The sequence below is a fragment of the Bos indicus genome, chromosome 10 (assembly GCF_029378745.1).
Source record: "Bos indicus isolate NIAB-ARS_2022 breed Sahiwal x Tharparkar chromosome 10, NIAB-ARS_B.indTharparkar_mat_pri_1.0, whole genome shotgun sequence".
NCBI classification, from domain to species: domain Eukaryota; kingdom Metazoa; phylum Chordata; class Mammalia; order Artiodactyla; family Bovidae; genus Bos; species Bos indicus.
This window is the reverse complement of record NC_091769.1, coordinates 27027040-27047591: the sequence shown is the minus strand read 5'-3', so window position 1 is coordinate 27047591 and position 20552 is coordinate 27027040. Positions and strand designations below refer to the sequence as shown.

General features: G+C 36.8%; 2 protein-coding genes across 2 annotated transcripts; one reads left to right on the top strand and one right to left on the bottom strand.

Moving 5' to 3' along the window:
* Positions 1-5018: 5018 nt before the first annotated feature.
* Positions 5019-5966, bottom strand: LOC109564287 (olfactory receptor 4K14-like). The gene has a single exon (XM_019967779.2). The coding sequence runs from the start codon at positions 5961-5963 to the stop codon at positions 5019-5021; it is 945 nt and encodes a 314-aa protein (XP_019823338.2). The 5' UTR covers positions 5964-5966.
* Positions 5967-15892: 9926 nt separating this feature from the next.
* Positions 15893-16849, top strand: LOC109564497 (olfactory receptor 11H12-like). Its single transcript, XM_019967928.2, has one exon. It carries the CDS (start codon positions 15902-15904, stop codon positions 16847-16849), a length of 948 nt encoding a protein of 315 aa, XP_019823487.2. The 5' UTR covers positions 15893-15901.
* Positions 16850-20552: the final 3703 nt, after the last annotated feature.

Below are 20552 nucleotides of genomic sequence, written 5' to 3'. Positions count from 1 at the left end.
TGGAGGCAAAAGGAAAGGAGGGCAGCAGAAGATGAGATGGTTGGATGACATCACCAACTCAATGGACATGAATTTGAGCAAATTCTGGGAGATAGTGGAGGACAGGAGACTGGCACGCTACAGTCCATGGGGTCACCAAGAGTCAGACAGGACTTAGCAACAGAACAATGACAAATAAATATTACTTTGAAATGGACAATCTTATCTGCTAGTGAAACTGTACCCAGTTCCATAGGAACACAAAAAACCAGATTTACCAGTCTATCTATATGTGGAATCTTAAAAAAACAAAAAGCACAAAACTCATTTAAAAAGGGATCAGACTTGTGGTTGCCATAAATAGAGTGTTAGCAGGAGGGGGATTTGGAGGTAGGTGGTCAAAAGATACAAAGTTCCAGTTAAAGATAAATAAGTACTAGGGTGAGTCTCTTGATGAGGGTGAAAGAGGAGAGTGAAAAAGTTGGTTTAAAACTCAGCATTCAGTAAATGAAGATCATGGCATCTGGTTCCATCACCTCATGGCAAATAGATGGAGAAAGAATGGAAACAGTGACAGACTTTATTTTCTTTGGCTCCAAAATCACTGCAGATGGTGACTAGCTACGAAAGCAAAAGATGCTTACCCTTGGAAGAAAAGCTATGACAAACCTAGACAGCACATTAAAAAACAGGGACATTACTTTACCAACAAAATTCCATCTAGTCAAAGCTATGGTTTTTCCAGTAGTCATGTATGGATGTGAGAGTTGGACCATAAAGTAAGCTGAGTGCCGAAGAATTGATTCTTTTGAACTGTGGTGCTGGAGAAGACTCTTGAGAGTCCTTTGGACTGCAAGGACATCAAACCAGTAAATGCTAAAGGAAATCAGTCCTGAATATTCATTGGAAGGACTGATGCTGAAGCTGAAACTCCAATCCTTTGGCCACCTGATTCGAAGAATTGACTCATTAGAAAAGACCCTGATGCTGGGAAAGATTGGAAACAGTGACAGACTATTTTCTTGGGCTTCAAAATCACTGCAGATAGTGACTGCAGCCATGAAATTAAAAGACACTCACTTCTTGGAAGAAAAACTATGATAAATATAGACAGAATGCTAAAAAAAAAAAAAAAAACACAGAAACACTGCTTTACCAACAAAGGTCTGGATAGTCAAAGCTATGTTTTTTCCAGTAGTCATGTATGTATGTGAGAGTTGGACCATAAAGAAGGCTGAGCACCGAATAATTGATGCTTTTGAATTGTAGTGTTGGAGAAAACTCTTGAGAGTCCCTTGGACTGCAAGGAGATCAAACCAGTCAGTCCTAAAGGAAATCAGTCCTGAATATTCCTTGGAAGGACTGATATTGAAGCTTAAGCTCCAATACTTTGACCACCTGATATGAAGAGCCAATTCATTGGAAAAGATTCTGATGCTAGGAAAGGCAGAAGGCAGGAGGAGAAGGGGACGACAGGATGAGATGGTTGGAGGACATCACTGACTCGATGGACATGAGTTTCAGCAAGCTGTAGGAGTTGGTAATGGACAGGGAAGCCTGACATGCTGCAGTCCATGGGGTCGCAAAGAGTTGGACATGACTGAGTGACTGAACAACAAGTACTAGGGATGTAATGTAAAACATGATGGCTATAGTAAACAATAGAAAGAAAAAGAAAATGAAGTTGCTCAGTCGTGTCTGACTATGCAGTCCCATGGACTGCAGCCTACCAGGTTCCTCCATCCATGGGATTTTCCAGGCAAGAATACTGGAGTGATTTGCCATTACAATGGTTGTATAATACATAGGAAAATTGTTAAAAGAGTAAATCCTAAGTGTTCTCATCACAAGGAGATATTTTCTTCCTTTTCTTTTGATTGTATCTGTTTTGATTCATCTGACATGATGAATGCTAATTAAACTTATTGTGATACTCACTTCATTGTATATGTAAATCAAACCATCATGCTGTACAACCTAAACTTCTGCAGTGATATATGTCAATTATTTCTCAATAAAACCAGAAAAATATTTTAATGGATTGAGGGGACTCCAACCAGACAGAAAGTTACCCTAAGAGTGGGTTAAAGGACCTAGAAAAATTGGGAACTTTTTTCCAAGGCTAGGATATCAAGACTATCCTTGAAAGAAGCTTAGGCCTGCCCATTGCTCTGATTTACTGGTTCATCTGTTAAAAGTATCCTCAATTGGAAGAAAACTGAAGGTGATGAGAAATTGACTTTATACTGGGTAAGGTTGGAATGAGGTCCACAAGCCAGTTCGCAAACTTACAAACGTCCATGCAACTGGCTACAGATTTCCATGTTTTCACATTACAACCTGCTTCTCCTTGTCCCTCCATATTATAACATTGGCAAACAATGGCAAAGAGGCTTGGTGGAGAAAAAGGAAAATATATATATTAGCAAGCTATATAGAAAACTATAAAAATTTACTGAGAGAAATTCAAGAAGACATAAATTAACAGAGAAATATGCCAAGATCATTGATTGTAAAATTAATCATTATATAACTGACAATAAATCTACCCATTCAAAGTAATCCCAATCAAAATTCCAGCAATAAATTTTTGTGCGAATTGAAAAGTGGATCACAAATTTATGTGGAAATGTATTAAGCCAAGACTGCCAAAAAAAGTTGAAAGAGAAATAAATTGAGAAGACTTATCTTACCAGATATCAAGACTTATTAAGTAGCTATGATAATTAGAGAATGCGGAACTGGTCAATAGGTACAAAAAGCAGATGGCATTAAATAGAGAATCCATAAAGCAATCCATGCATATACTAACACTTAAAATAACAAAAATATATACACTATGAAAACAGTGTTTAAATATTTAGTAGTGCTATTGTAAACTCTGCGTTAATCCTAAAGGAGGGAAGGATCACTTTCCTATGGAGATGATAAAAATAAGACTACATACAGGGATAAGACTGCATACATAACAGGGATGGACTTAAAGGGTTTTTTTGTTTGTTTGTTTTTCTACCAAAATGAAAAAATCTAGGTCAAATGGATTTTCATGTTGAAAAATGAAATTTGACTTCTATTTCTTACAGAGAAGTTAAGCTCAAGATGATTGTAGATCTTAAATGTGAAAGTTAAGATAGAAAAGCTTATAAAAATTAAGTAGAATGTTTTCATAACTTTGAAATAAGCAAAAAAAAATTAACTCTAAAAAAATTAGACACATTAAAATTTTAAATTCTGTTCAGTAAAAAAATGAGACTGGAAACATAAATCACATAATTAGGAGAAAATACTAGGAATGCATATAACTCATAAAATGTGTTTTTAAAATCTTTAAAGTGATAAATTCCAAGTAGAAAAATGGGCAAGACTCTTAAAAAATCATTCCGTTTTCTTTGCAGTAAGTAGTTTTCTATTGTACTGCGTAGTGTCATTTAATAAGTGAACAATCTTGGAAATCAAATTAATCTTTGAATCCTTAAGTGAAGAAAAATAAAGCTGTGTTATCTTGAGGAACTTTAACTCATGTTTCTGAGTCTAATTTTTTACTTGCAATTTGGGACTAATTAATGCATTTAAAATAATACATATAATGGCATAGAGTAAGCATTCAAGAATGATCAGTACATTATTTTTATTCTGCCTTATTTTTTTGTATTTTGGTCCCATATTAAGAAAAATAAAAACTGCATATGTGTCATATTTTTATTCTAGAGCTTATATTGTTGATTCTTACAACTGAATTTCAATTCATTTAATTTATAATTCTGCAAGAAAGAGGGTAGATTTTGTTTATAATTTGAAATTTTTAGGAATTTGTTTTTAAGGACTGAAGAGTGTTTTAAATATACCATGATCCATACATGTTTATGGGTGTTTGAATGGAAAAACTGGCCTGTATATTTACATTAAAATATATTTGTTAAATGCTGATTACATATGAACTTATGTACTAAATTTCAAGAACTAACCAGGTAAGGCATAGCCCCTGCCCTTAAGGAGCTTACAATTGAGAAGTTTTACACAAATGGTTAATAATTTAAAGCATAAATATTAGTCCTTGCAACTAAGATAATCAAAAAAAAATCATTAGGCTTTATATTTATTTTTCACTTTTATCAAGTTAATGGAAGCCAAACACAGAATAACCTCCATTGTTATTCTAACCTCCACTGCTATTCCTTATGTATTGTATCACCGTTATTTCATTCTCTTTCTATTCTCTCCCATAGAGCTTTTCTTTAGTATTTGGGTAAAAAACTCCATTAAACAATAATTCAGTTGCCTCTTGACCAGAGGTTAAATGAAAAGCTTGAGGAAAAGAGTGAATATTACAGAAACATTTTCCAAATGGAGTTAGGAGAAAAATCAAGAGAAGTTTATTCAGATGCTATCTATCAGGAGGGAGGTATGACTTGGCTGAATAAATTTAAGCTTCTCATTTCAGAGTTAAACTTCAAATGAGAGTTTAAACTCTCATTAAAAGAGTTAAAGCTCAGTTAAAGGCATAAGAAGACTGATTAGATAATCCCCTCACAAAAAGGGATTATTAGTGTTTAAATTTTAGATAAATATTTCATGGTGTTCTACTGGTTGACTAATAAGTTGTTGAAATTCCATAAATTAAATTAATCCTATTTCTGGACTTGGAGACAGACATAACATGTAGATATAAATTGAATGCCTAGAATTTTCAACCTCTTGTATAAGGTCTGCTGCTGCTGCTGATGCTAAGTCGCTTCAGTCATGTCCGACTCTGTGCAACCCCATAGACGGCAGCCCACCAGGCTCCTCTGTCCCTGGGATTCTTCAGGCAAGAATACTGGAGTGGGTTGCCATTTCCTTCTCCAATCCATGAAAGTGAAAAGTGAATTGAAAGCGAAGTCGCTCAGTCCTGCCCGACTCTTAGCGACCCCATGGACTGCAGCCTACCAGGCTTCTCCGTCCATGGGATTTTCCAGGCAAGAGTACTGGAGTGGGCTGCCACTGCCTTCTCCGTTTATAAGGTCTATATGTTGTCAATTTGAAGTGCTTCCAGTGAGATTTTAGGCATTAATATTCTTCTTGGAATGTAGGTAGTAGCCTCTGAATCTCTTCAGAGCATTCTTTATCTCTTTATTTCTCAGGGTATAAATGGCTGGATTTAGAAGAGGTGTAATAACAGAGTAAAACACAGCAAGAAATTTGTCCACCCAGGTGATGCTGAGTGGCCACACATAGATGAAGATGCAGGGCCCAAAGAAGAGCACCACCACTGTGATGTGGGCAGTGCAGGTAGAGAGTGCCCTAGATGTACCAGCTTTAGAGCTTTGGTGAACAGTAAGAAGAATATATGTGTAGGATATCAGCAGCAGAATAAAGCAGGTCATGGCCAGAACCCCACTGTCAGCATTCATTAATATTCCCAAGTTATAGGAATCTATGCAGGCAAGCTTGATTACCAGTGGTATATCACAGAAAAAGCTGTCGATTTCCCTGGGGCCACAGAAAGGCAATTGCACAATCACAGCCATTTGACTCATGGCATGCACAAAGCCAATGGTCCAGGAAGTCACCACAAGCCCAATGCACTTTTGCAGGTTCATTATGGTTGAATAGTGGAGTGGCTTGCAGATGGCCACATAGCGGTCATAGGCCATTACCACCAATAGCACCATCTCACCCCCTCCAACAAAATGCACAAAGAGGATCTGGCACATGCAGCCTCCAAAGGAAATAGTCTTGTTCTCTCTGACAAAGTCTGTAATCATCTTAGGAGTAGTTACTGAAGAAAGCCACATATCAACAAAGGACAGGTTGGCCAACAAAAAGTACATGGGGGAATGCAGACGGGGGTCAGTGATGATTAAGATCATGATGACAATATTTCCAGATACAATGATCAAATATAGCATACAAAATATCAGTAAGAGTAAGACTTGCTTATTCCATGACTGGCAAAGTCCCAGAAGCATGAATTCTGACACTACAGACAGATTTCTTTTATCCATTTTACTCAGCATGTCCTCTAAAATAACCTAGAGAGAAAAATAGATTGTCAGTTAGTAGGATGGGAAAGGCTACTTATTTTCTAGACTTTGGTTAAAATTTATCTCACTGAAATTTAAATTTCATTGAAATTTAGCATCTACATCTGAAAGTGAAAAGTATAATTGGGAAGATAAATTTTGGTAAAATATTCAGGGTAGTGTGCCCAAAAAGAAGTAAAATGCCCAAAACTGTCTTTCCAAGATCAGATTCTTATGAATGACTGAGAGGGTTCTTTCACAATGAGCAAGTGAGAAAGGTAGACAGCAAAATGAAAGGCTGAGAAAAGATTGTTGGGCCACCTAGAATCTAGCTTTAGTCTGCTTCTCCAGTGAAAAGAATCTGGATGGGTGACCAACAACATCTGTTATAAGTTAATAACCAAAAAAGTAGTCTACCTAGGAAGATGATGGTGAACAGATACTGAAATCCAGAACAAATGACATGGCACAAAATTACAGTTTCTCTGTGTTAAGCATAATGATTTCTTCAAGCGTCAGTTGAACTTAAAAATAAACTAAACTAACTTTTTAGTTTATTACTCTAAAATATGGGCTTCCCAGGTGGCTCAGTAAAGAATCTACCTGAAAATGCAGGAGACCCAGCTTCCATCCCCGAGTTGGGAAGATCCACTGGAGAAGGGAATGGAAACCCATTCTGGCGTTCTTGCCTGGAGAATTCCATGGACAGAGAAGCCTAGCGGGCTACAGTCCACGGGGTCGCACAGTGTGAGATGTGCCTGAACAACTAACACTTCCACTTCACTTTTCAAGTATGTATTGGAACAAGATTTTTTAGGAGAGAAGCTATACAGAAGGCCATATAAAAAATACCATGGCATGATCATTCAAATGCAAAATAAGCACATAATTTACCATTAGTTAGGATTACAATTAATACAATTCATTTAGTAAACTGAATCTATTAGGAAAAAAATGTCAGGGGAGTGTTATGTGAGAAAGGGATTGACCAAAGTTTCTACTTTGGTGGCAACCCAGACTCACATTCTGATTTAATGACCTCTGAACAAAGGTTTTTTATAACTCAAGTTTATCAATAGAAAATATTTACCTTCAACTATGCCAATGGATTTTTTGAAATATTGCCATAAAAATTTTAAATGTATCTTTTCTAAAGTGAAAATAAGCTATAGACATGTTAGTACCAACTGATGTGAAGTTAAAACTTTAGAGATCACCTTTAAATGGAATTGCTTATATTGCTAATATTCATCCTGAAGTAAATTAAGAATTCCTTTCCAGCTGGCTGGTGGAAAGGTAGTTATATCTTTCTCTTTCCATTTTATCTATTTCCCTTGTCCTCATTTTACTTTTAGGCTGTTGAATCTCCTTTTTTTAATTTTATTTTTTTATTGACATATAGTTGATTTACAACGTTGTGTTAGTTTTAGGTGTACAGCCAAGTATTCAGTTGTACACACACATACACACATACACACATACACACACATATTTTTCAGATTCTTTCCCTTATAGATAATTACAAATATGGAGTATAGCTCCCTGTGCTATACAGTAGGTCTTTATTAGCTATCTATTTATATATAATAGTGCATATATGTTGATCCAAAACTCTTAATTTATCCCATCCCGCCCCTTTCCCCTTTTATAACCGTAAATTTGTTTTCTATGTCTGTGGGTCTATTTCTGTTTTGTATGTAAGTTCATATGCACATATGTTGCATCTTCTTTTATCCTTTGAAATCTCAAGGGTGGTACCAAGGAGAGCAGGTGAGCAAAAATGAAAATCATTACCTCATCATGAGCACTGGTTTTCCCTTCTCTCATACTGAGAACTAAGAAGTATAGATAAAGGATGGAAAGCAAGAAGATTTTTTAAAGGAATTAGGTAAGTCACATATTTGCTGTGAGAATGGGAACATGTGACAATAGTTTCACAACTAACAAATAAACATAACCTCCATTATATTTATTTAATTTCTAAGAAAAAATATTCTGATATTATATGCAAAAGACCGTATTTCAGCCACTCAGTCTTGTCCGACTCTTTGCAACCCCATGAACCGCAGCACACCAGGCCTCCCTGTCCATCACCAACTCCAGAGTCCATCCAAACCCATGTCCATCGAGTTGGTGATGCCATCCAGCCATCTCATCCTCTTCTCCTCCTGCCCTCAATCTTTCCCAGCATCAGGGTCTTTTCAAATGAGTCAGCTCTTTGCATCAGATGGCCAAAGTATTGGAGATTCAGCTTCAATATCAGTCCTACCAATGAATACCCAGGACTGACCTCCTTCAGAATGGACTAGTTGGATCTCCTTGCAGTCCAAGGGACTCTCAAGAGTCTGCTCCAACACCACAGTTCAAAAGCATCAATTCTTCGGTGCTCAGCTTTCTTCACAGTCCAACTCTCACATCCATACATGACCACTAGAAAACCATAGACTTGACTAGATGGACCTTTGTTGACAAAGTAATGTCTCTGCTTTTTAATATGCTGTCTAGGTCAGTCATATGGAGAAGGCAATGGCACCCCACTCCAGTACTCTTGCCTGGAAAATCCTATGGACAGAGGAGCCTGGTAGGCTGCAGTCCATGGGGTCGCTAAGAGTTGGATACGACTGAGCGACTTCACTTTCACTTTTCACTTTCATGCATTGGAGAAGGAAATGGCAACCCACTCCAGTGTTCTTGCCTGGAGAATCCCAGGGACGGCAGAGCCTGGTGGGCTGCCGTCTATGGGGTCACACAGAGTCAGACACGACTGAAGCGACTTAGCAGCAGGTTGGTCATAACTTTCCTTCCAAGGAGTAAGCATCTTTTAATTTCATGGCTGCAATCACCATCTGCAGTGATTTTGGAGCCCAGAAAAATAAAGTCAGCCACTGTTTCCCCATCTATTTGCCATGATGTGATGGGACCAGATGCCATGATCTTAGTTTTCTGAATGTTGAGCTTTAAGCCAACTTTTTCACTCTTCTCTTTCACTTTCATCAAGAGGCTCTTTAGCTCTTCATTTTCTGCCATCAGGGTCATGTCATCTGTGTATCTGAGGTTATTGATATTTCTCCCGGCAATCTTGATTCCAGCTTGTGCTTCTTCCAGCCCAGAATTTTGCATGATGTACTCTGTATATAAGTTAAATAAGCAGGGTGACAATATACAGCCTTGACGTACTCCTTTTCCTACTTAGAACCAGTCTGTTGTTTCATGTCCAGTTCTAACTGTTGCTTCGTGGCCTGCATACAGGTTTCTCAAGAGGCAGGTCAGGTGGTCTGGTATTCCCATCTCTTGAAGAATTTTCCACAGTTTATTGTGATCCACACAGTCAAAGGCTTTGGCATAGTCAATAAAGCAGAAATAGATGTTTTTCTGGAACTCTCTTGCTTTTTCCATGATCCAGCAGATGTTGGCAATTTGATCTCTGGTTCCTCTGCCTTTTCTAAAACCAGCTTGAACATCTGGAAGTTCACAGTTCACATATTGCTGAAGCCTGGCTTGGAGAATTTTGAGCATTACTTTACTAGTGTGTGAGATGAGTGGAATTTTGTGGTAGTTTGAGCATTCTTTGGCATTGCCTTTCTTTGGGATTGGAATGAAAACTGACCTTTTCCAGTCCTGTGGCCACTGCTGAGTTTTCCAAATTTGCTGGCATGTTGAGTGCAGCACTTTCACAGCATCATCTTTCAGGATTTGAAATAGCTCAACTGGAATTCCATCACCTCCACTAGCTTTGTTCGTAGTGATGCTTCCTAAGGCCCACTTGACTTCACATTTCAGAATGTCTGACTCTAGGTGAGTGATCACACCATCGTGATTACCTGGGTCGTGAAAATCTTTTTTGTACAGTTCTGTGTATTCTTGCCACCTCTTCTTAGCATCTTCTGCTTCTGTTAGGTCCCTACCATGTCTGTCCTTTATTGAGCCCATCTTTGCATGAAATGTTCCCTTGGTATCTCTAGTTTTCTTGAAGAGATCTCTAGTCTTTCCCATTCTATTGTTTTTCTCTATATCTTTGCATTGATCACTGAGGAAGGCTTTCTCATCTCTCCTTGATATTCTTTGGAACTCTGCATTCAAATGGCCTATGTCTCCTTAGAAATTTGAATAATTTGACCTTTACCTTGAACTTAACTTTTGTCAAGGTAAATCTTTCCAAAGCTAGTTTTCAATAATTAGTTTTGTACCGATTGGAATAAGAGACATGGAAGATAAATAATAGCAAAAGTAGAATTTCAACTGTGTTTGAGAGAGAAATTTGCTAAAAGATGAATATGTATAATGCAAGGGAACAATTTATCAATAAGAAATCATATTGTTTCATCAGTTTTGAAATTGCTAATATTTCACAATGTTAGTAGAGATATTATTCAATCAATATCAGTCCAACATTTGGGATAATCCATAGAATAACCATGGACTTTTTAAAATAGTCAGATCTAGTCTGAACCCTGTTACTTGTTGACCTTATGCCTTTTACCTAAATTTATTTCTGTTTCCATGTCCTCATCTGTAAAAAAGACAACACTCAATCTAATAGACTTGTAATCAAGTCAGAAAATATACCGAAAGCAATTAAAATTTTGATAGTGCATGTTTAATAAATATTAGTTATTTCCCTTCTTCATTCATTAAAATGCAACCTAAAGCTCTACAGTTTCCAAAACTTACTGGCAAAAATCTTAGTGAATGGCCAACCACCTTCTGTAACCAAAATACATGCGATAACCTTTCTCTGTGGGCTTCCCTGATAGTTCAGCTGGTAAAGAATCTGCTTGCAATGCAGGAGACCCCAGTTTGACCCTAAAATACCTACTGCTTATATTTTCTCTAAAATAATAAGTAGATGCTTAGCAACCCTATAGGATGTAGAGGCAACTGAATTATCAGACTTGCTTCTTGCTTTCCACGAGCTTAATAACCTTTTTACCTTTCAATTCTGCTTTTATCCAGGAGGCATTTAATATTTTAAAAAGACTGACAAGAGGTAGTTACACGTTCTTTTAAAGCACCTTTGGAATTCTGTAACCTAGGGTGGATTTTCACAAAAGGAGGTAGTAAAATTGAAAGATTTGAATTTTTCAGTTGGGATTAGTGAAATTGAAAAATTAGGGAAAGGAAATAAACTGAGTTACTCTTTTTGAGTATTAAAATATAGCAACAAAAAAAAAATATAGCAACATATTTTTCATCCTAGTCTGGATGCAATGTCCTTCCATTAATTTTTTCATGATAGTAATCCTAAAGCTGTGAGATTCTCAACACTTATAATATTACAAACAGAAACTTGGACTCAGAGAATTTAATAGATTGCCTGATATAAACACTGGTTGAGGTACACAGGGAGATACTCCAAGTTCCTTCTTCTACCTAATGTTGCCTTCCTTTTTTCTCAAGTTACGAATTTTAATCCTGTTAGTCCCATAATAGAGTTTTATATCACTTCTCACTGGGTACATAACTCTTTTCACTTCTATCTCTATGCTAAAACTTGTCTTAGCATGCAATACTCTCTCTGATATAAAACATTTATTTTCTTAAATGTTAAGAGCCATTTAGTCAGGATAGCTGGAAGTTCTTCATAATCAAGTAGCTGTCAAAGCCCTCTGATCTCCCAAAGCAGACTTGAGAGCATCTCTGAGACACAGCATCGTGATGATATGTACATTTGTTAAAGAAACTGCAGAAAATCCAGTAGGAATAGAATATGAGGAGAAAACCCATGAATGATCTCTTTAAAGTTCAGAAGTTAAATGAGCCATACTCAGTTCCAAGCATAACAGGCATGTGTGAGACAGAAACAGATATAGGAACACATGTACACCTGTGGCAGATTCATGTTGATGTATGGCAAAACCAATACAATATTGTAAAGTAAAAAATAAATAAATACATAAATTGAAAAAAAATTCTTTTAAAGAACAGAGTCCCAGAGAATATGAGATAACTTACCATACACAATTTTCTCTAAGACCAGATTACTTTTTACTCTTCTCTTCTAATATATGCTTGAGATAATATCCATTGTTGGATAGAGACAGTATCCATGCAAGAACTTTCCCTCAGCCTGACACATATTTACCACTGGAAGGAATCCCTTGAGTGAAATTTTCCTATTCTCTATTTTGGACAGAACAAGAATCATGAAAATAATTTGCATTGGACATCTCTTGGGAACTTATTTGTTAAGAGCAATAAATTTTGCATATTCTGATAATCAAATTAGAGAGACAAGAAAATCCACATATAAAGCAGCTAAGCATTAACCATAAGTGAAGTTTTAGATTATTTTTCGTTTAACGTGTAAGTACTAGGCAGATGTCTTCTGCAATCTTAGTCTCTAACTAAATCTAAATCATCAGATACAGTTAAGGTTTCATTAATAGTTCCAGTTCCAAGAGAAATCATATCTTGGCCACTATGATATGTGGCCACCAACAGAAAACCTTGATGTGGATGGCATGCTCTAATGAATGCCTAATGTTTTCTAAATAGACAGGTAATGTTGGTTGCCTGACTAATTTGTTTCAACATTATCTATGATTACTTCAGGTCCTGATAGTTATGCACTGGATGTCAAACTATTAAAATATCTTCAAAAGAACACTGATATTAGCATAAAATACATTTAATTTGATCTTTTGGGTCTTTAAAATAATTTTATTGTGGTGTAATTAATATATAACAAACAGCACATAAAGTGTGCAATTTGATAAAATTTGACATGTGTTCAACAATGAACATCATCACAATCAAGATAGTGAACATATCCATCAGCCTTTATGTTCCTTGATAACCCCTCTTTAATAGAAAAGATACATGCATCCTGATGTTCATTGCCCAATTATTTCAGTGGCCAAGATACAGAAAAATTTAAGTATGCATCAATATATGAATGGATGAAGAAGATGTAACATAGATATAAATATATACACAATGGAATATAAGTCAATGAAATAATTAAATTCTGCCTCTTGCAACAACATGGATGAACTGAAATGTATTACATGTAATGAAATAAGTCATACAGAGAAAGGCAAATACTGTGTGTTATCACTTATATGTGATCTCAAGCCATTTCTTCAATGAGCTTCCTAAGAAGTCTCTCATAATGAGTTGTAACCTACATACATCTCTCCTTCCCTCTGAATTTCTTTCCCATCTGTGCATATAATGTAATATTGTCAGGCACCTTGGTGTTGTCTTTTTTTACTTTGGTGTCCCAGGTGTTGATTTTACAAATAATTGTGGTTGTTGTTTAGTCGCTAAGTCGTGTCCTACTGTAGCCTGCCAGGCTCCTCTGTCTGTGGGATTTCCCAGACAACAATACTGGAGTGGGTTTCCTTCTCCAAGGGATCTTCCTGACCCAGGGATCAAATCTGTGTCGCCTGCATTGGCAGGCAGATTCTTTACTACTGAGCCACCAGGGAAGCCAGTACGGTTCCGGTCCCATCACTTCATGGGAAGTAGATGGGGAAACAGTGGAAACAGGGTCAGACTTTATTTTTCTGGGCTCCAAAATCACTGCAGATGGTGACTGCAGCCGTGAAATTGAAAGACGCTTACTCCTTGGAAAGAAAGTTATGACCAACCTAGATAGCATATTCAAAAGCAGAGACATGACTTTGCCAACAAAGGTTCGTCTAGTCAAGGCTATGGTTTTTTACCTGTGGTCATGTTTGGATGTGAGAGTTGGACTGTGAAGAAGGCTGAGCGCCGAAGAATTGATTCTTTTGAACTGTGGTGTTGGAGAAGACTCTTGAGAGTCCCTTGGACTGCAAGGAGATCCAACCAGTCCATTCTGAAGGAGATCAGCCCTGGGATTTCTTTGGAAGGACTGATGCTAAAGCTGAAACTCCAGTACTTTGGCCACCTCGTGCGAAGAGTTGACTCATTGGAAAAGACTCTGATGCTGGGAGGGATTGGGGGCAAGAGGAGAAGGGGACAATAGAGGATGAGATGGCTGGATGGCATCACTGACTCAATGGACGTGAGTCTGAGTGAACTCTGGGAGTTGGTGATGGACAGGGAGGCCTGGCGTGCTGCGATTCATGGGGTCACAAAGAGTCGGACACAACTGAGCGACTAATCTGATCTGATCTGATCTAGTATCACCAAGAGGTAATAACATCTAAGTAATCTTTTTCCTCTTTAGTCTTTCAGTGTAAAGAGTTTGCTTTTATATGTTAATTGGGAAGTCACACATTCCTCTGAAGTATTTTAGTCAATAAGCTTAAATATTGATATTTCTCGCTCTTTTCTCTCAAATCTAAAGACTTCTACCATACTGCCTTTCTAAACGATACTTCCAAATTCTCCAAATTTTTGTCATCAGTGTCCTACAGTTTCTATATCTCAACATTTGCCTCACTGGGGTCTCTGAACATCCCCTCTCTATTCTCCAAAATATGCACAATGATATTTGAAATATTCCTATCAGAACTTTGGCTGACATGGTGTGTCTTTTTTGTTCCACAAACAGTGTTTTCTGGAAACTTTTGGAATCTATATTTCAGATGGGCAAGTTATTTGTAAATAATGGGCCCTCAGAGAAGTTGCTACTTCTCTTTACTGATCCCTCAGAGAATGTGCACTAATTTAACTTTATAAAGAAACTTTGGCTTGGAAGAGAACTTCTCTAAAGCTACAGAGGCCACGTCTCAGGAGAACCTGTGATAAAGAAAGTGAAATCTTAATTTTGTGAAGCAATAAACTCTTTATCCGGCTAGAGACAGAAGGATATGATTTTTTAAACAGGTCTTAGAGATCTGGTCAACATTAAAACCACAGGTCTTTCTTTCAAGCATAGCAGAGAGTCTTGACACCATTACGCCAATCCCCTTTTATCCCCATCTCCTTATGATTTCCTAATGCTCTTGGACTTGGAGTGATTTTAAAAGGATTTAGATTACTAAAAGATGCACACACTTTTACCAAATCATTATGAAAGACTTCTCAGAACACTGATGTGGAAAATAAGTGGAAGAAAATTACTTTTGAAAATTTTGTGTTTGTGCTGAAAATATAAGCCTTCATAACTTTTAGGACTCACATGCCTGCATATTGCCACAAAAAAAATTTTTAAGAAACTCAGATATCTGGCATCCTTTCCATGAGAATGTAGAGTAAAAAGAAATTTGCTTACAACAAAAGAAAGCATTTGCCTTCTCTTGAATCCTGGAAATGTTTTACTTTTAACTAGCTTATAAGTAAAATCAATCCCAAAAATCCCAGAAAAAAAATACTACAAAATACAGTCCCATACCTAGCTGCTTTTTTCTACACAATTTTAAGTAAAAGACTAAGTGCAAACTGAAAGCCACTGATTTCTAACGAATCACTGTAACATCACAAAAGCCAATGTCGGTAAGTAACATTATGCTCTTATATTTTTATGTTGCAGAAAAACAGAGGTATTGCCCTTAAAATGGTTACTGCCAACTTACTGTAAAATATGTCCATTTATTTTTCACATTTTAGTGATATGATAAGGAATATATTCAACTGAGATGTAAATTGTAAAATCTTCTCTGCTATTTGACCATAAGATGGGTTTAGTAAAAAAAAAAAAAAAAAAACTAGTATATTTATGGTGTTAACTTTGTGTTACATGCTATACAGAAACTGTCACAGATCATCTCTGTCCCCAAAATAACAAGCTTACAAAATATGTTTAAAATTCTCAAGTTCTATCAAAGTAAGGGAGAGATTCAGAAGCAGGCAAAAGTTTGTTTCTGTGCCACCAGTTACCTATTATGCCCAGAACTCAGAGTATATAGCCAAGAACAAGCAGACTATATTCTCTTCCCAAATGATGAATTTTGGAAAAATATCTTCTCCTCATTCTCAAACAAGAACACATTTGAAACTAATTCTAAATAATAAATACATCTCTTTTGAACTTTCAGGTTACTGATCCAATGAACATCTCTGAGCCAGATTCCAGCTTTGCTTTCGTAAGAGAATTTATACTCCTAGGTTTTTCTTATGAATGGAAGATTCAGAGCCTCCTCTTCTCACTCTTCCTTACAATATATGCTCTGACCATAACAGGAAATGGGGCCATTATTTGTGCTTTATGGTGTGACCAGCGACTCCACATCCCCATGTACATATTCCTGGGGAATTTCTCCTTCCTAGAGATCTGGTATGTCTCTTCTACAGTCCCCAAGATGTTGGTCAACTTCCTCTCACATAAAAAGACCATCTCCTTTGTTGGATGTTTCCTACAATTTTATTTCTTTTTTTCCTTGGGAACGACTGAATGCTTACTTTTGGCTGTCATGGCTTTTGATCGGTACCTTGCTATCTGCCGTCCCTTGCACTATCCTAATATCATGAATGGGCATCTCTGTATCAAACTGGTCCTTATCTGCTGGGTCTGTGGATTTCTGTGGTTCATGATCCCCATTGTTCTCATTTCTCAGATGCCTTTCTGTGGACCAAACATCATTGACCATGTTGTGTGTGACCCAGGGCCACTGTTTGCATTGGCATGTGTCTCTGCCCCCCAAACCCAACTGCTTTGCTACAGTTTAAGCTCAATAGTTATCTTTGGTAACTTCCTCTTCATCCTTGGGTCCTATACTCTTGTCCTAACAGCTGTGTTGCATATGCCTTCAGCTACTGGGAGACAGAAAGCCTTCTCCACCTGTGGGTCTCATTTGGCTGTGGTATCCCTGTTCTATGGCTCTCTCATGGTAATGTATGTGAGCCCAGGACTTGGACATTCTGCTAGGATGCAGAAAGTTGCAACTTTGTTCTATGCTATGGTGACCCCACTCTTCAATCCCTTTATCTATAGCTTCCGGAATAAGGAGATAAAAGCAGCCTTGAGGAAACTTCTTGGGAGTTTCAACATAATGTAAGACATAGTAGATGATCCATCCGTTGTATTGGCAGGTGGTTTCCTTACCACTAGCAATATACGCCAGTACAAATTTTAAAAAAGAAGTTTTTTTTTTCACTCTGTTGAATAGTAATGGTCAATGCTAGCCTAATGACATCCAGACATATGTTGTTTCCTTTACATATTACCCCTTTCTGAAGCCTTAAAGGGCAGGTTCTAATGCCTACATAGCAGCATCAATCAAAGTATTCAGAAATGTAGTATTCTGAATACTAATATCTTCATCAAAGTGTCGCCAAAAATTTGATTGTTCCTATAATGGGGTTTTAGGTAACATAACATCTCCACCTAGAAACTGGAGAGAGAAATGGTCTTGGGAATATACTACTTAAGATCAAAGAAATGAGTGACATTTCAAGGTTATTTGTTACTAAAACAGTGTTAAAATAACATTGAGGGACAACTTTAAAGAAAAGCATCCAGAATTCAATCCCTGCAATAAAGCTATTTTCATTTGTATATATGCTTCATTTAATATAATGTCAAATTTGTTCCATATTATGATGAGTCTATAATTATTTTTAGAAACTATAATATTCCATTCAAATATGTGTCATGGATTGTAAGTTTTTACGTAGTGAAGTGACTATTCTCCAGAAGGAAAATTGTTCCTCCAAGTCCCTTGTAGCTGACTTGTGAAGGATCTAAAGGAATTTTCAGAACGTAGATTAAGAGAAAAATATATGTTACCACTAAATAATAATGACTGCTTACAGAATTAGTAGTCAGGGAATCAGACTCCTGTTCCATCCACTATCAATCCTTTTCTTGAATATTATTTTCATTATTTTATTGTAAAAAATAGTACCTTAATAAAACCTTTATAAAGATTTGCAGTGGAGATACATTGCAAACCTAATTTAGGACTCATTACTTAACCTCAAAAAAACTGCCCCAGAAAATCCAGGATGTAAGAATATTTTGTTTATGTAACAATTTTCCCTGTTTTATTCCTGGGAAAGAGACGATGACTCAGTTCAAAACATAGGAATGCATTTGTGAGTTTTGAAGTGGACATTCCAGGGAAGAAAACTATTTGTTTTTGATGTGAGGGGTGCTCAAGCTCCTAACTCATTCTTACTTATCACAACTCTGCCATATAATCTCTGGCTTCTCTAGTCCATTGAGATGCTTTCTAACTCTATGCCTTTTTCCAGGCTACATGACTTTTAAGTTTTCTGAAATCAAGTAAGAAATGGGTTCAAGAAGAAGTAATTGAGGCAGGAAATATTTCCACCCTGCCCTGGTTAATATGCTAACTGATTTAACACATTAAAATTATATTAATAAGTTAATATGTTTCTGCAGCCACTGGTTTTCAATGACCTCTTCTTATAACCCCAAACATAATGAAAGTATTCTCATTAGCTCAATTTTATAGATTAAAAAGTAAAAAAGAAAGGTCAAATAATTTGCAAAAGCTTGCAGTCACTGTGTCAAAGTGTTTTGTAAATGTTAAAGAGCTTTGCTAATGGAAGAGTTTCATAAAATTAAGTGACAGCAAGGAGATCAAACCAGTCAATCCTAAAGGAAATCAATCCTGAGTATTCATTGGAAACACTGATGCTGAAGCTGAAGCTCCAATACTTTGACCACCTGATGCAGAGAGCCAACTTATTGGAGAAGACTCTGATGCTGGGAAAGATTGAAGGCAGGAGGAGAAGCAGGCAACAGAGGACAAGATGTCTGGATGGCAGCACATCACTGACTCAATGGACATGAGTTTGAGCAAACTCCAGGAAATAGTGAAGGACAGTGAAGCCTGGCGTGCTGCAGTCCACGGGGTCACAAAGAGCTGGACACAACAGAGTGACTGAACAACAAAGTGACATCAATTCTATAATATCATGTATAATATGCTATTTTGATTGGCTTCATTTATTCATTAATATATGTAAAGAACTTAAGATTGTGCCTGACACAAAACAAGTGGCTCAAAATGTTAATTATTCTTCTTTTCAAAGTAGTCAACAACAACAAGCCCTGTAGTGGTGAATTTGCACATGCAAAACTTGTTAAACTCATAAATTCACTTTCTTTTTTCTTGCAATGTTATTTTCCCATGTCCTACATGCCCTTATTTTTCCTGGAATCTGGAACATTAATAATGTATGATTTTATAAATAAATTTAACTTTGCAAAGGAGTTAGCAGCATTGAAGGAGAGTCAATGTTTGGTCAGCTTAACAAGGGTTTAAAGGCAGCTAATAAATATGATGACTCAAATTAAAGGTAAAAAAAATACTGACTTTTTCTTTTTATTTCCCCTGAGGAAACCACTAACCATCACAGTTATTTTTATTTTTTTAATTTTATTTTATTTAACTTTAAAATATTGTATTGGTTTTGCCATACATCAAAATGAATCTGCCACAGGTATACATGTGTTCCCCATCCTGAACCCTCCTCCCTCCTCCCTCCCCATACCATCCCTCTGGGTCGTCCCAGTGCACCACCCCAAGCATCCAGTATCATGCATCGAACCTGGACTGGCGACTCATTTCATATATGATATTATACATATTTCAATGCCATTCTCCCAACACAGTTATTTTTAAACATCACATTTCTGTGTTCTTTTGAAAGCTTAAGTACTCAGAAACAGACAAACAAAAAGAACACTATCTTCTTACTGTTATTCCTAGTGCTCTTTCTCCCTCCATCTCTCTCTTTTGCTCTGTCTTTGGGATACAGTTTGGCCTTGAAAAAATGTCATATACAAATTATAATGTTATACTGTGCAAGGGTTGTAGAGCAGTAAAAAGTCATGAATGTATGTGGAAAAAATAAACTTTTATTTCCCTGACCCTCAACAAACAAAATCACCTCATACAGTACTTTAAAAAAAATGAATTATTGATACAAGTGGTAAAAGAAATATTTCAAGATATCCATATTCAAATTTATGAAATTGTTACTCCAAAAACAGGCAAAAAAAAAAAAAAATCCCAAAAGAATTTCAGTCAAGTCAAGCATGATATGAATTGAGGGAGCCTTCTCTTTGGGACATGAAGTTACCAAAACCCAACCCTGGTTCTGATTTCATGACTTCCTCACAGAACTATCTCAATAGCCTACATCCTCTGGATAAGGAGATAATACCATTCAAGTAGAAATCTACCATTCTATTTCTTCTTCCTTCCTCCTCTACACTCCCAATCTACAGTTTGATGGTCAAGTTCTCTCCAGAAAAATCATGGGCCCATCTTTAATCTTCCTAATACAAAGGGACTCAATATTAAGACTAGTGGAAGGACTAAATGGAAAGAGATAGAAATGGTAAAGATAGTGGATTGTACTTACAATAAGGAAGAACATAAACTCTCCTGGAAAACAGAGAAGCATCTCATTATTTCAGACATCAGGAGGTATGACACAAAAGTAGTGAGAACTGAAACCCCCAAACCAGATTGGCAAAGAGAAATCATGAAATAGAAAAAGCTATTAAGAGGGAAAAGAGAAAGAAAACCTTGTAAGTTGGAGAAGTTAACAAAGAGGTTAACAAAGCACTCTACTCTTTGCCCTGACAACTTCCCACCTTCAGTTGAAAAGGGTGTCACACTTGTGGATGAGAGGAAGAAAAGATCACAGAGGAAATGAAGATGAGAAAGAGGGACTTCCCAGGTGGTCCAGTGGTTATGAATCCACCTTCCAAGGCAGGGG

What these genes read in the sequence shown, in the direction of transcription:
- LOC109564287 (XM_019967779.2), bottom strand. Translation starts at nt 5,963, where the DNA reads ATGGATAAAAGAAATCTGTCTGTAGTGTCAGAATTCATGCTTCTGGGA.
- LOC109564497 (XM_019967928.2), top strand. Translation starts at nt 15,902, where the DNA reads ATGAACATCTCTGAGCCAGATTCCAGCTTTGCTTTCGTAAGAGAATTT.